This window comes from Phalaenopsis equestris, unplaced genomic scaffold, assembly GCF_001263595.1.
Source record: "Phalaenopsis equestris unplaced genomic scaffold, ASM126359v1 Scaffold000036, whole genome shotgun sequence".
NCBI lineage: Eukaryota > Viridiplantae > Streptophyta > Magnoliopsida > Asparagales > Orchidaceae > Phalaenopsis > Phalaenopsis equestris.
Window position 1 is genome coordinate 4,171,713 of NW_018164478.1, and position 15,475 is coordinate 4,187,187.

Consider the following 15,475-nt stretch of genomic DNA (forward strand, 5'->3'; position numbering starts at 1 on the left):
TAGGGAAAGTAGTATGTATGTGTTATACGTAGGAATTGAGTTGTATGTACGTAAATTTTACAATTTGAAATTGAAATTTGAACAATCAAATTGAACGAAGAAAACTGCATATCTAAGATTGATTTATAAGAGAAGAAAATTTCCTTTAACAATTGTTTCGAACATAAATAGAGATGAAATGTTGGACTCTTAAGTAGTTAAATCCTTTATTCAATCAAAGATAATCGTTTACTTTGGTAAAAAAAAAAACTTTATGTAAGGTGTTCAAATGCAAAAGAATTTTCCCGACTCCAGTACTTGGTTTTAAAGTAGTTTTAATGAAGTAGATTCGGTATACTTAGGTCATTTCTTCACAAATCTGCTGCAAGATAAACATAGAAAAATCAGGTTAACTAAGCCATCGCTGCATTCCAGTCTCAGCAAACCAAACAGACATCTAGCCATTAAATTCTTCAAAAAAGGTAATTGGACAAGAGCAACAACAAGCTAATCATGAATGTCCCAAAAATCCAATATTCTAAACAAGAATCAACTCAACCAATTAAACTAAGGTCCTATTTAACTGCTTGAATTTACAAAACAAGCTTTGAAAAGAGAATTTACTAGATTCTAATTTGGTTCAACGTAATTAAAAATCAATATAATTTTGAAACGCCAACAATTTCTACAACATGCTTTCCATCATGCCTAGCAACGAAATGATCCCTTAACACAAATAAGAAAGTCAAAACACAAATAAGAAAGTGAAGCACTGCAAATAAGCGCCACATATATCTCCGCCAAACCCTAGATTTCCCCTGGAGACACGGATCCTCTTAACCAAAACCTAAGCAACCACAAGTGCGCTCATAAGAAGATAAACAGAGAAATCAATCTCTGATATCTAAGCTAGATGGACGCCTCATGGATGAAGATTGAAGAGAGAAGGTGTTTCCGAGTAATACCTGCATCCATTTAGCAGTGTGCTCGCCAACAAGAGAGTTGATTGCACGGAAGCTCCATTTCCCAGACAAGGTGAAGCGATCAAGGGTTTTGAAGAGGCTCGAAAGTCCCACGGCGGCCATGTTTCAGCTCCGGCGATGATTACGACGCGATTGGCGATGGGAGAATCGCTTATTCTTGTAAACCGGCTCTAATATTCGTTAGGGGTGCTTGGTAGCAACTTTTAATCTAAATTCAGCTCAATATTAAAAAATAATAAAATAAAATCCAAATCTTCTTTAAATCTATAATTCTCTCCCGTTATATGTTTTTTCCTCTGTTCCTTTATTGTATAATGTAAATACTGATTTATCAAATCCGATTGTGATGTAGATTAAATGAATTTACTCCGTTGTTGCTTAAAAAAAATTATAATCAATTAAAATTATTTATAAAAATTATAAAAGAAAAATAGATTAAATTATATTTAAATCTTGTCACTAACCTTAATATCCTACGATTGCATAACTAGAGACGTCAAAATAGCTCGTTCACGAATAGCTCGTTTCGACTCGCTAAGCAAATAAGTTGAACACAAACAAATTTTTTACACTCGATATATTAATGAGAGTCGAGGAATTATATTTTGGTCCACATTTTTTAAGAATAAAAGGGATGCAGAGTGTGCTGATTATAGAGGAATAAAGTTGATGTAGCATACTATAAGGCTATGAGAGAGGGTTATTGAACATAGGTTAATACATGATACAAAAATTTCTCATAATCACTTTAGATTTATGTCGAACAAGTCTACTAAGGAAGCTAAACAATTTTTTGAGAGGTTTGATGGAGAAATACATAGAGAATAAGAAATATCTACATATGATTTTTATTGACTTGTAAAACCTTACAATAAGGTTTAAGGAGAGAAGTCCTTTGGAGACTCCTAGAGAAAAAAATGTGTTGATACGACTTATATTCAAGTCATTAATGAAATGTATACTAGAGCTGGTACTTGTGTTCGAATGGAAGGAGGATTGACCAAATATTTTCCTATTTCAGTTGGATTAAATCTTTGGATTAAATCAAGGATCAGCTTTAAGCACATATCTTTTTGCTTTAGTTATGGATGCTCTTACTGGACATTTATCGGAGGATGTATCTTGGTGAATGTTTTTCACTTCTGATATCCTTCTTGTGGATAATACTAGAGAAAAAAGTTCACAAAAAACTTGAATTATTGAGGTCTATATTGAAATCTAAAGGTCTTCATTTGAGTATAATTAAAATTGAATACATGGAATTTAATTTTAATAGTAGTAGCTCTAGTGACACAGTTGTAATTATGGGTGATCAAATCATTAAAAGGTGTAAACGTTTTAGAAATTTTTGGTCTATTGTTCAGAGGGATGGTGATATAGATGAAAATGTTATTAGTAGAATTTAAGTTGGTTGTAAGTTGGTTGAAGTGGAGGTTGAAGTGGAGGAATGCTTGGGGTCTATTGTGTGATAGATAAAACACTTAAATTGAAAGGAAAACTTCATAAGATGGTGGTGAGGCCTACAATGCTCTATGGCGCAGAATGTTGGCCTTTAAAAGTGAAGCATAAAACAAAGTTAAGTGTTGTTGAGATGAGGATGCTTAGGTGGATGAGTGGGTTGACACTTAGAGACAAAATGTGAAATGAATATATTTGTGATAGGGTCGATGTAGCTCCGATTGCGGACAAGATTAGAGAGAGCCATCTTAGATGGTTTGGTCACACTACTTGCCGTCCATCTGATGATCTGGTTAGAAGAGTAGATGTTTTAGCTTTAATTAATGTTTAAAAAGGCAGAGATAGACTTAAACAGACTTAGGCATATTGTATAAAAAATTGAACTTAATCTATTAGAATTAAATGAAAATATAACACTTAATAGAACGCGTTGGAAAAAAAGAATGCGTTGGAAAAAAATGATTTGTAGCCGACCCCACTTAGTGGGATAAAAGTTTGTTGTTATTAATATATTAACAAACCGAACACGACCTACGATATATTTAAACGAGCTGAACACGAGCCAAGCCTCGGCTCATTTACACCCCTACCAATGAGCAACTGCTCTTCTGGAATTTACAAATTCGCTACATAAATAATAAATTTTAATATTTTTCTCTATATAAATAATATATATCAACATCATTTTTTAAATATTGTTAATAATTTAAAACAAAATTTTGATTTTTTATGTTTTTTAAATATAGAGCCAACTCGTGAGCTAGCTAGACGAGTCGAGATTAGCTTGAGTTTGACTTTATAGCTCATCAAGCTTAGTTCACGAGCCAATTAATGAGTCGAGCCCAAGTTGGCTCACAAGTTGGCTTGGCTCGCTCCCGCCTTCACCTAAGGTTTGTTTAAACATGAAATAACTTGATATATTAAATTGTCCTTCCAAATTTTACTGGTTTAATCTTATAATTGTTCAATTACTTAAAATATAATGTAAAATGTACATCATGTTCAACAATCAATCAAGTTTAAAAACACATATAAGGTACAGATATCTAAGAGCTTCATATTTAGTACATTTTTTATGTGAGTTAGAAATACAGAAGTAATATTCACATACATAAAAAAAAAGTAGATATTAAATATAAAAATAAAAAAGAACATTGTCATATCCAGTACAAGCTTTAAGATTCTCATGAAACCAACAGCATTTCTTATACAGGATAAATAACTTATAAATAATTTCATATATGCAAAATTATGTTTACATAAGAGGCCCTACAGACCAAATTAAATATATAAAGAAAAAAAAAGATTAAAAAAAAATATTACATCCATCACTATAACAAGCTGGATAACCATGTTGTTGGCAGATAAAATGAAATCCTCGCAGGGAAAATGTCTGTAAGGAGGAACCAAAGTCCCTCGAAAAACTGTATCGAAGGGTTGCCAACAATCAATCTTCATCATCAGAATTGGAAAATGTTATTTTTGAGGCTTTAGGAGCATCAGCTGTGATTTCTTTGAAGTGTGCCCCATAAAGCTTCGACTCCTATGGAAGAGAACACACCATTGTTATTCTAAGTGCATAAAGACAGCAAAATGCAGAAGAAGGAAATGGTTTCAATGCCTTGAAACAGACACAGTTTGCAATGCAATTAGAAGAAAATGGGCCAGGATTTTCTGATCAAATCTTTAGGATGATTTAGACATATACCACTCAATTTCAGATGTATTTACATATCAAACATTTAAACTACTTCTCTAACATATAAGCCATCTTACCTATACATGAGAAAGGTGTATTTCAGTTTTTAAAAAGTTTAAATATTGATATTTTTTAAATTGATATGAAAGATTTGGGTGGTAGAAATGTGAAAAAACAAAGCTTGGGTTTTAGATATGTAAATACATAGGAAATCGGTGGTAAATGCCCAAACTTCTCATTAGGATGGATTTCAAATACATTAGATTATTGATTGCCTGTGAACAGGCGAACAGCAGTCATCTCAACACAAATCCAACGGCTTTTAGGCCAATTCTAATCAAAGTTTGATCAGGATATCCTGAGCAATACTTTTTTCTTGTGTTCAAGTATCAAAAAGTTTCAGGATGACTAATGACCCAACAAAGATTCAAATCCTCCCCAGTAAACCATGAAATTGCACCGTACACCTATGCCTTAGAAGGCTGGGAACAAATCCAATATACTTTTGCAAAAACACTCGGGTACTAATAATACTTGTCCCAGACTTCCAAACTGAATTTCAACCAACTGCATAAACTTGAGTACTTTTACCATACAATTTTTAATAGCAGTTGGTGGCGGAAATACAATTTCAGAGAAGACATGAAGCCAACGCAAACAGAAAATCATACCAAACAAATATCTTGTAAATTGACTAACACAACTTGTGCCACCATTTAATAGGGAAAAAAAAATCTCATACCTTTTTCTTTACATGAGTTCCAAATTTTGTAAGATTTGAGGGAATAATTTGCCCGGCCTCTCTGAGAACATTTACAAGTTCGCCAGCAAGGGCCTGCACATAATTACGAAACATTTGCATATAAAGAAAAATTTACAACGAATGACATAACTATATACTAAAAACTGGAGTCTTGAAAATTATAGGTTACCTTATTTTCCTTTGTGAAGAAGGTATGTGCTACTCCCTTCTTACCGGCTCGTCCAGTCCGCCCTATTCTATGGACGTAATCTTCAGTCGTCAAAGGGAAGCTATAATTGATCACCACTTCAACATCAGGAATATCCAAACCTCGAGAAGCAACATCGGTGGCAATCTACAGCATATTTGGGATAGCATAACGTAAGCGAAGATTATTCTTTAACATAAACATTATGTAATTGCTTTGCAACATGATAACATAAATGCAGAAATATTTAAAAAAAAAAGAATCTCAAAGGAATATTTTACTATAAAAAGGCAGAACAAGATTCAAAGTATGTCTGCTAGGTAATCTTCTGATCTTACAACAAAAATGATATTATTTTGGCTTCAATATTTTTCTTGAGGTAATTTCAATCCAATTCAACTTGCTTTGTTCAATAAAAATGAGCTAGATTGCCCAACTTTTTTTTTGGGTTGGACTCTGCAAGCTAGTGTTGAGCTCAGCTTATCAGAATCATCCCCATTGTTGTATATTTAAACGAGTCTGACCTCGGGTTGTATAATATGAAAATCTTTCTTCGTGAAATACAACAAAAATTTAGTACTAAATTTGAATTTGCTCAAAATAGAAAAGATTAAGCCAAATTACATTTTATTTGGTTTGGATCAATTTTAGTAAATGTTTTGTTGGTTTGATTTTTTGAATTTACATTTAAATTTCACTGATCAATCCAAACTGATCGATTGAAACCCATACTTAGTCTTTGCAACATTTAAATCGAGTAAAATCAGCTCTGCAAAAAAAAGAGTATCTTCAGCAAATTAAATATTATTGATAGTAAAATTAATGTTACAAAATTGGATTCCCTTAATCCAACTCTTCATGGCAGGAGCAAAGAGTAAATTATGTAGGAAACCACCCGAAAAGCCGCCCTTTGCTGTCTTACAGTCCCCCACTTTGCCCCTTCATTGCCATCATCAGAAAAACAACAAACCTTCTGTTTTCCTGTTGTCCCCTGGCTATTTCAGCCTTTCTTGTCACGTCTCTCCACTCTGCTTGCTACCCCCACTTGCTGTTCTCGATGTCCCAGTCCTCCACTTAGCTGCCAACGTTAATCCAACCCCCTTTTGCTGTCCCAACCAACCCCAACCCATTCAGCCACCTATTTCCGCTCCCCAACCGCCTAACCGACGACCTCCACCACCCAAATATTGAGCTCAAGTGTGAGTTTGTATCGTGTTTGCATTTTCTATTATGGTTCGATTTAACTCAGGAATCAATCTCATTATATATTCATCTCCATTTCAATACAATATATATATATATATATATATATATATATATATATATATATACACACACACACACGAGAAATATGTCAGCACAAATCTCGAGGCAATCCAACGGTCAAATCAAATGACGATCAAACGGAAGAATATACCGGCGACCGACAAACTCTAGAACAAGAAGAGCTCCTTGAAGCTAAGCCTAAGGGTCAAATCATTAAAAGGTCTGACAATCGACCAAAGGTTAACCAGTCAAACCAAGCAGCGACAATCAACTAAAAACCAACGAGATGGATCAAGGGAAAACGATCGACTGTGCACCCACCGATCGTTGAGATCCACACCGATGTTATAAGTCTACTTGTCATTTAATATACCTGATACATGTAATGTACTAAATGAACACCCTCAGAGACGAGTGTTTTTTTCGGTCAGGATACCTGACGGTCCGCATGGTACGCTGGCCAATTAAATTTGGCCGCGTGGAAAATGTGGGACCCGCTTGTCCGCGTAAATTTTATAAAAAATTCGCTAAAGGCCGACCCGGCCTAATGTACGAGCCCGCATCTCTTCGAGTATCTCGTCTTTTAGAATGTTGAGGAAGACATTTCGAAAATACTCTCCGGTGGTTTTTTTCATACGTTTTCGCCGCTCGTTCTGCTAAAGTTTCACGTTTTCGCCGCTCGTTTTCGTCGCTCGTTCTGTTTTGTTTTGTACAGAACAATTGACAGAAAAAGTGTTCTGTTTTGTACATACCTTTCTTTGTATATTCTTAAACAAGTATCTATCACCTGTTGCATGTGTGATGGTAGTAGTTCTCTGCCGGGGAACTCTACGGCTGAATAAGGGAGGGCACCTTCGTATGGAACAATTGCACCCGGTTGTACCTCCTCCCAAGCTTCTTCAGCCTCCTCTTCCCTAGCTTCATCGAGCTGTGAAGATGGTATGATAATCGGCGTAGAAGACTCATAAATATGCTGTACTAAATCATCTATATTCAAGGTCGGAACTTCTTCCATATTCTTTCTCTTTACAACAAACTTCTTTTTCCTTGGTCCTCTGGACCTGATTCTTCGGACCAAGCTACCAATTAGGTCTTTAGGGATGACTTTTCTAGGTTCCCCGACACCTTTATTAGTTTCACTATCAGGTGCAGCTTCATCGAAGACAGTCATTCTACCTATCGGTTGTTCTTCTTCAAGAATATCGGGTCCCCACTCCTGTTCCGACGCTTGCTCAATATGAGTAGATGGTTCTTCTTCCTTTTCTGGGCTTTCTTTCTTCCCAGTAAATTCAAAACCTACAGGAGATTCCATTGGAACTTAATTTATTTTTCTCTTTATTTCGTTGATGTCGGTCTTCACCTCCATCAGTGTATACTCCAAAAAATATTTTAGGTTATTTACTGAATCCTTCAATTGAACTAAAATTTGTTGTTGCTCCCTCGGAGTTTGTCATATCTCTTCAAAACCCAAATGTGAATGTGTAGGTGGCGAGATGCTGCGAGTCTGTACAAAAAGAATAGCACCATGAGACTCTGGTGTTGTTCGATGAGTGTGAATTTTGGGTTCTCCAATGGACTTTGCAGAAGACGAGATCGGGCCAACTAGAGGGGCAAGTAAACTATGCTACTTGTCTATTAAATCAACAAAAAAATCAAGAACCTACAAAAACATTCATTATAAGAATTAAATAAGGTGGTCAAATACTAAACATAATCCTAAACTTAAAACAGACATTAATATCATTCACCTGTACAGGATTAAGCTGCATAAAAATTAAATGGATCTTCGGAGGGTTCCACCCTGTATTTATTAGCCACCTCAACATACGAGGTCTGGCGTCAGGATAAGTCGGGGCTATCACAAGTGTGTGCTCATAAAACCACAGCTGCATAAACACGATTAATAAATCAGAAATTCATATAACCCAAATAAGATGAAAATAATTTTTTTTTTATTGAGGTTGAGCAATATACTAACCGTTAGAAGAAAAACAGACCCGTTCATGTATCTCAATGGCTACCCATCCTTATTTTCATGGCGCAAGCATTGACTTGCTCAATTAGGTGGTCACATACTGTTGCGGCCCAATTAAATGAAGAAAAACTATCTACATTCTTAGCAAATGAATAGAGCCTTGTGGATACACTAAAATTGCTGGAAGAAAATAGTAAATTAGACAACAAAAATTTAATAAGAAGTTCATCAAGACTAGCAGATGAACTCTTCAATAGTTCACTTTTTGCCCGTCTTGCATCTACGTCATTGACGGACTTTTTAGCCCAAGTTGCTGTAGGACGTCATCAAAAATCAGTTTTTTCCCCCTCCCCCAATCTGAAAGTCAATCTATTCATATCCCAACAATTCAATATGTGCATAGTTAGTATGTGATCTTGAGAATAGGGAGTTAGATCAAAAAACTGATTAAACTTCATTTTTTACAGAGTTGACCACGTCTCCCGAGAGACAATTGACCGAACCTTATCCAACACCTCTCTAACTGCTTATGGTCGGCATCTACAATTCATTGACTGTTTATTCTTCAACTTATAGGAATAAGATGCATGTTATTAATACTGGAATAACCAAAGAATGTTTATTCATCAATATACAGGAATAAGATGCATGTTATATTGTTATTAATATTGTTATTAATGTTGGAATACCCTAATATTATATCAACAATAACCTACGAAGAACCTATGTAGAACATAAAAATTAACAAAACAATACCTTAAAAATAACCTAGTAATAACCTACGAATAACCTATGCATAACCTATGAATAACCTGCGCATAAACCTGCAAATAACCTAAAAATAACCCAGAAATAACCTATGAATAACCTATGCATAACTTAAAAATAACCTACAAATAACCCAGGAATAAACCACGTATTACTTCGAAATTAACAAAACAATACCCTAAAAATAACTCACGCATTACTTCAAAATTAACAAAGCAATACCTTAAAAATAACATAGGAATAACCAAAGAATAACATACTCATAACTTAAAAATAACCTACAAATAACACAGGAATAGCCTACACATTACTTCAAAATTAACAAAACAATATACTAAAAATAACGTACAAATAACCTACGAATAACCTGACATAACCAAAAATACCTTAGAAATAACCTATGAATAACTTGCGCATAAACTTGTAAATAACTTAAAAATAACTCAGGAGTAACCTATGAATAACCTACGCATAAATTAAAAATCACATGCAAGTACCTTAAAAATAACCTAAGAATAATTTGAGAATAAACTAAAAATAACTCACGAGTTAACTTAAAAATAACCCAAGAATAACCTGAAAAATAACCTAAAAATAACACAAGTTTAACCAGAGAATAAGATACGCCTAACTTACAAATAACCTACGAATAATTTAAAAATAACACATGAATAACATGGAATAGCTGTCAATAAGTACTACACTTCGGAGTAACTCAAGAATAACTCAATAATAATCAAACTAATAACCTAACAATAACCTAAGAATAAAACGATAACAATTACTAGGACAAATTTTCTCCTTCAATGCCCTCTATCCACTTCGCCTCCTCCTTCTACTTCTTTGACTTCATTGGTTGCTCAACCTCACTTCGCCTCCTTCTTCTACTTCTTTGACTTCATTGGTTGCTCAACCTCTGTCTTCTCAGCCTCTTTTGAAACTGTTCTTGAGCTCTCTTCGGCCTGCACATACTCCGGATCATCAAACGCCATCGTCTTACGGCTTCGAAGCTATCGAACAAGGGAAATGTGAAACCCTAGCAGAGCGAACGACAAAAACGTAGGAGAGAAAAACCACCGGAGAGTATTTTCGAAACGTCTTCCTCGTCATTCTAAAAGGCGGGATACTCGAGGAGACGCGGGCTCGTACACTCGGGGCGGGTCGGCCTTCAGCGAATTTTTTTTAAAATTACGTGGACAAGCGGGTCCCACATTTTCCACGCGGCCAAATTTAATTGGTCAGCGTACCATTCGGACCGTCAGGTCTCCTGACCGAAAAAGCGCTCCTCAGAGACAAATGATTAGAGGACATACTTGTAATTATAAAACTCATACCCATATGTCTATAAATAGGGCGTCAATTTTTGAATAAAGATTATGCACTATTTACTATTATGGCCCGGTTAAGCCTGAATGCATAGTGCGGACCCTACGAAATGACCTGCTTATTTCATAGGCCCCATTCTCCGATAGTCGTTGCCCATTTGGGATTGTGAGATTCACTCATTGTCCTGAGGCTTAGCGAGAACTTTGAAGGCATCAGGACTATCCTATGAGATAACCATCCTTTGTGACCCCCTCTCATTAGTCATCACTTAAATGTAAGCAGAACTTCTTTAATCGAGAGTATTTTTGGGCATCACCCAAGATGTAATTAACCAAATGGGATGCGTCCCTTTGGGAGTGCTCTTGAACCCGGAACAAATACACAAATTTGGTTCTATGGTTACTTAGGTAGCTTATGTAGGCAATCTTTCATGGATGTTGGGTTCAATGTGTCTCGAACTGATCCTATTTGGACGTACACACTCGACCTATCGCACGAGGTCAACCTCAAAGTTATCCAGGTTCTTTCAAAATTTGTCTGCCAAATCTATGTCTTATTTCCCTCTTTTTTATCCTCCCTCTTCTAAAAATAGTTCTAACGATTCAAGTAAGAGTGTTCTTTGGAAAAGGAATCTTAAGACGATAATTAGACAAGTTGGCAACTCCGACTTTACAAAAAGAATCGAAACACATATTTTAAACTATGTTCAATTACCTTCTCCCATAATTTTAAAGTATGACACATCAACTGAATTCCTCTATATTTTGCACACTCTTGTGCATCCCCTTTATTCTTAAAAAATAGGGACCAAAATACTCTTCCGCCACTACTCAAACATCTTTTTAGTTTTTAAAATAATATTAAAGAGTTTAGTAAGCCAAGAAACTCCTAGGTCTTCTAAATATTTACACTTTAAATGAGATGTCATCAAGTCCTTCTGATTTTCCATCATTGGTTTTCTTTAAAGCCTCCTCAACTTTTTTACTAATGGATGATAAAAATAAAGTGTTTTATTATTATTAACAATATTAAAATCACTAGGATCGATTGTATTTTCCAAAACTTCATTGAAAAATTTATCAAAATAGCACACTCACCTATGTTGAATATCTTCTTTTGAGACAATAACTTTTTAATTTTCATCTTTCATACACTTTAATTAAATTTTTACTTTTTTTCTCTTTGTTTGACTAATTTATATATATATTTTTTCCATCATTTTTAGTATAGATAATCTATTATAAAGATCACTATAAACAGAATTTTTAGCGTCACAAATTGTTCTCTTAAACTCCCTACGAGCAACCTTATTTTTTTTCCAATACTATTACATTTAAACCAATTTTTATAATAGAATTTCTTATATTTTATCTTTTCTTGCATATTATTATTTCACCACCAACTATTTTTATTTATATATTTTATTCATTCTGATTCTCCAAGTACATCTTTTTATTAATTCTGATTCTCCAAGTACATCTTTTACCACTTATTTAATAGTATTTGTTACTTTATCTCACATAGAATTTGTCTCTTCATGAATGTCCCAAATCTTTAAATTTTGAAGTTTACTCGTATAAATAATTTTATTTGTGGCTTTTAGATGCCTCATCTAATTCTATGACAATGACTTTTTGTATTTTTATCTTACAACTCTTCACCATAAAATCTAAAACTAATAATCGATCTTGAGTACTTAAAATGTTACTTAGAATGACCTTAAAAAATTTAAACTCTCGACGATCTTTTTTTTCTCATAAGAATATAATCAATATGTATTTTATGCTTATCTATAATTACACCTACATCATTTCTAGTGTGACTCCTACTTGAATACTAAAATTCAAAACCTAAGTTATTTCTCCAACCCATTAGTTCTTGAATACATTAAATAATTGTCTTCATATGAACCATAATATCAAATAATTTCATTAATTTACTTGTGAGAGTACATATACTTCAAGATCATATCCTAATATTAGTTTCGTAAACTAACTTCTTTATTTGCATCCAACCGTAATGTCGGAACCCTTGCTTGACATTACACCTAGGCGTCGGTGTAGCAGTTATTGCACACTTAGATATATAGACAAGCACGCATATCTTTGATTTGTAGGATTTACATATATAATTTTATGGGAATCAGAAATGAAAATTTCCACAAACAAAAAACCATCGCCCCCCTTCCCTCTCCATCACTCTCGGAAAAGTAACAAGAAAAGCACATAAATAAGTTGCAAGCTTAATACCATTTGCATTCAATATAAATTATTTCACTTTACTTGAAGATATCTCTAACAATTGCAAAGTAGAAAAGTCTGTTTAAATTATATCTAGTCAAACAAAAATTACTCTCACTCAGCTCAACAAAGTCACAAACAAAAAATTGCCAAGCATCCAACATAAGAAGTAACAATAGAGTAGATTTCTTCTTATTATAGCCACAAAATCAAATATTAAAAGATTGAAAAAATCAAATCATGGATCATTTACTCACAGCCTAACATTAACGGACAACCTTAAATGTTTAGAGGACCTCTTTAAGCAAGCAATTGGAAAATGGTAACGCAGCCCTATTTTTGGTCAGATAAAACAGAAAAAAATATGTGTCATAATGGAGAAGCCATTCTTCTTGCAAACAAAGCCTGTAGTTATGCAGAACTTCAGTGATCTCCATTGACGCAGCTAATCCATGACTCCTCTTTATTTTCTTCCACCTCCTTACAAAACAGTAATAACATCAATGGGATGACAATAAAGGCTACTAGCCTCAAGCAAAGCGGATGTTATTTTATTATAGCTCAAGTTAGGGGTTTCAAAACGGCCCGTTGTTCGTGAACAGCTCGTGTTTAGCTCGTTAAGAAGATCGTGTTCGGCTCGTTCGCTAAGTTAACGAGCCGAACACGAACAAAGTTTTGTTCCTTCGTGTTCGGCTCGAAATACTACTCATCAATTATATATATATATATATATATATATATATATAGTAGTATTTTAAAATTAAATTAGATTCAAATAATGTTTTAATATAACTAATAATTTTTAATTCTTGCCCCAACCCTTAACATCTTATGGCTACGTGATTAAGGTTGTCAAAATGACTCTTTGTTTGTGAATAACCCGTGTTCGACTCGTTAAGCAAATGAGTTGAACACAAACACACTTTTTGAGCTCAAAATATAAACGAGCCGAACACGAGCTGGGCTCGCTCGTGTTGGGCTCGTTTACACCCCTAGCTCAAGTCAATGGAGGTCTTTTTCTAATAACTTTTGTAATTATATTGAGGCATTTACACATTTACAAAGTAAAATCATCAAATGGCTAGATAAAATTTCCCATTGACGTGTAAATCATTATTTTCCTGCGAAAAGATTAACCATCAATTGAGTTTGAGGCTTGAATTCAGGAGAGAATATCCAGTTACACAAGTTTGACGCTTTATTTCTTTGATGAATTCTATCTTCATTCTCCCCTTCTTAATATACTTTTTCTTTATTAAATGAGTGATATTGTGTTTAAGTTTGATTTTTTCCAATATAAATTTGTGTAAATTACATAAAGCTTCAATCACATGTATGGCTTTCAAGATCTTTAATTTTAATAATAAATTTATAACGGGCAGCCACAAAACTGTCATCCAATTATTTTCTATCTTTATGTGACTTAAACAATAGTAATTGTAACTTAATAATAGCTCGAGTCTTGTGAAAATTGTGTGTTTTTTGTGAGATTTTCTGGTCCACATGTCAGATCTACAATGAAAATCCTAGTCCCTAAGATGTCTTACTAGTCCCTAGTCCCTAAGATTTTCTGGTCCCTAAGATGTCTTACTAATCCTAATCCTAGTCCCTAAGATTTTCTGGTCCACATGTCAGATCTACAATTAGTCATTTTGACCATCCACCCTGAAAATCATCAGCATCAAAATATAAAAACTTGTATCACATAAATCAAAGGTGAGAACAAAGATTTTCTATTGCTTGCATAAAAAAAAACACTAATTTTGTAGGAAATTTTCAACTTAAACATAAAAAATCACTTAGTGATTTTGATTTCATTAGCAAAAAAAAAAAAAAGAAATTCAATGAAAATAAAAAAGGACATTTCATTAGCAAAAAAAAAAAGAAATTCAATGAAAATAAAAAAGGAATTTAACACTTTATTGTATTCGTAGCGTACCATTAAGGGGCACTTCCCCTCCTTGAATAGAGAAAGAGCTTTTGTTCTATCATGTTGAGCCTTATCCCCATGCACTGAGACAGCCTTCCACCCTCTAGAAGCAAAGATTTTTTAGTTACATATCCAAAAACCATGGCTTAAGAAGCAAAGATAAGTAGATAAAACAACTTTACTCGGCTAATACAGCGCTAACACTTTGTTTTCTAGGCCAATTAACCAAACACAATGTAGAAAAAAAAACGAAGCAGTATACCTATGTTGAAGCATATTCTCCACGCGAACAGCTTCCTTCTTATACAATACAAAAACAAGAACCCTATTTCTGTAAAACAAGAACAAAATAGCTAAATTAACAACAACAAGAAGCAAAAGAAACATATCAAGTTTAAAACAAAATTCTATGCAAATTGTAAAAAGAATGATGAAGAATGTGACAAAGGGGTTCATGAAGCACTGTAACATTCAAATCCAATTTAGGCAAGTCACAAGCCAAAAATATAGAACATGAGCCCTTAAGAAAGAAAGAAATACCTTAGGGTCTGCTTCAGATCACTTTCTGTTTTTTTTTTTTGTTATTATTTTTAGTTTATTTTATTTTTGTTTTGTTATTTGTTCTATGTTTTTAGAAAACAGGTTTGGTACTGTTATGATTTATATATTTTTAAAAATAAAAAATAAAAAATATGTTTGGTTGGGTATTTTTTATTTTTTTTAAGAAAAAACTTGTACTTTTATAAAAAGGTTAGGTCCATGTGCGTTCTAGTGGGCAGCGTGTCACGGACAAATAGTCCCACATCAGCTAGGTGTAGGGCCGAAAAGCAGTATTTAAGTCCTGGGCTGCCCACCACCCATAAGGGCTCTTTTGGGAGGTGACAAGTGGTATCAGAGCAGA

The 15,475-nt window shown here is 34.0% G+C and overlaps 2 protein-coding genes across 2 annotated transcripts in view; both read right to left on the minus strand.

Moving 5' to 3' along the window:
• LOC110018738 (NADH dehydrogenase [ubiquinone] iron-sulfur protein 6, mitochondrial) overlaps positions 1-1,154 on the minus strand; it is a 7,675-nt gene extending 6,521 nt beyond the window's left edge. Inside the window, exon 1 of the mRNA XM_020716152.1 lies at positions 945-1,154. Coding sequence (XP_020571811.1) covers positions 945-1,064 — 120 coding nt within the window. The 5' untranslated portion in view covers positions 1,065-1,154. The remainder of the gene's footprint in view (positions 1-944) is intronic.
• A 2,527-nt stretch (positions 1,155-3,681) lies between these two features.
• Positions 3,682-15,475, minus strand: part of LOC110018938 (DEAD-box ATP-dependent RNA helicase 5) — a 30,975-nt gene continuing 19,181 nt past the window's right edge. The window contains exons 9-13 of the mRNA XM_020716419.1: positions 14,837-14,905; positions 14,584-14,677; positions 5,052-5,216; positions 4,862-4,954; positions 3,682-3,963 (exon numbers count right to left, since the gene is read on the minus strand). Coding sequence (XP_020572078.1) covers positions 3,868-3,963; positions 4,862-4,954; positions 5,052-5,216; positions 14,584-14,677; positions 14,837-14,905 — 517 coding nt within the window. The 3' untranslated portion in view covers positions 3,682-3,867. The remainder of the gene's footprint in view (positions 3,964-4,861; positions 4,955-5,051; positions 5,217-14,583; positions 14,678-14,836; positions 14,906-15,475) is intronic.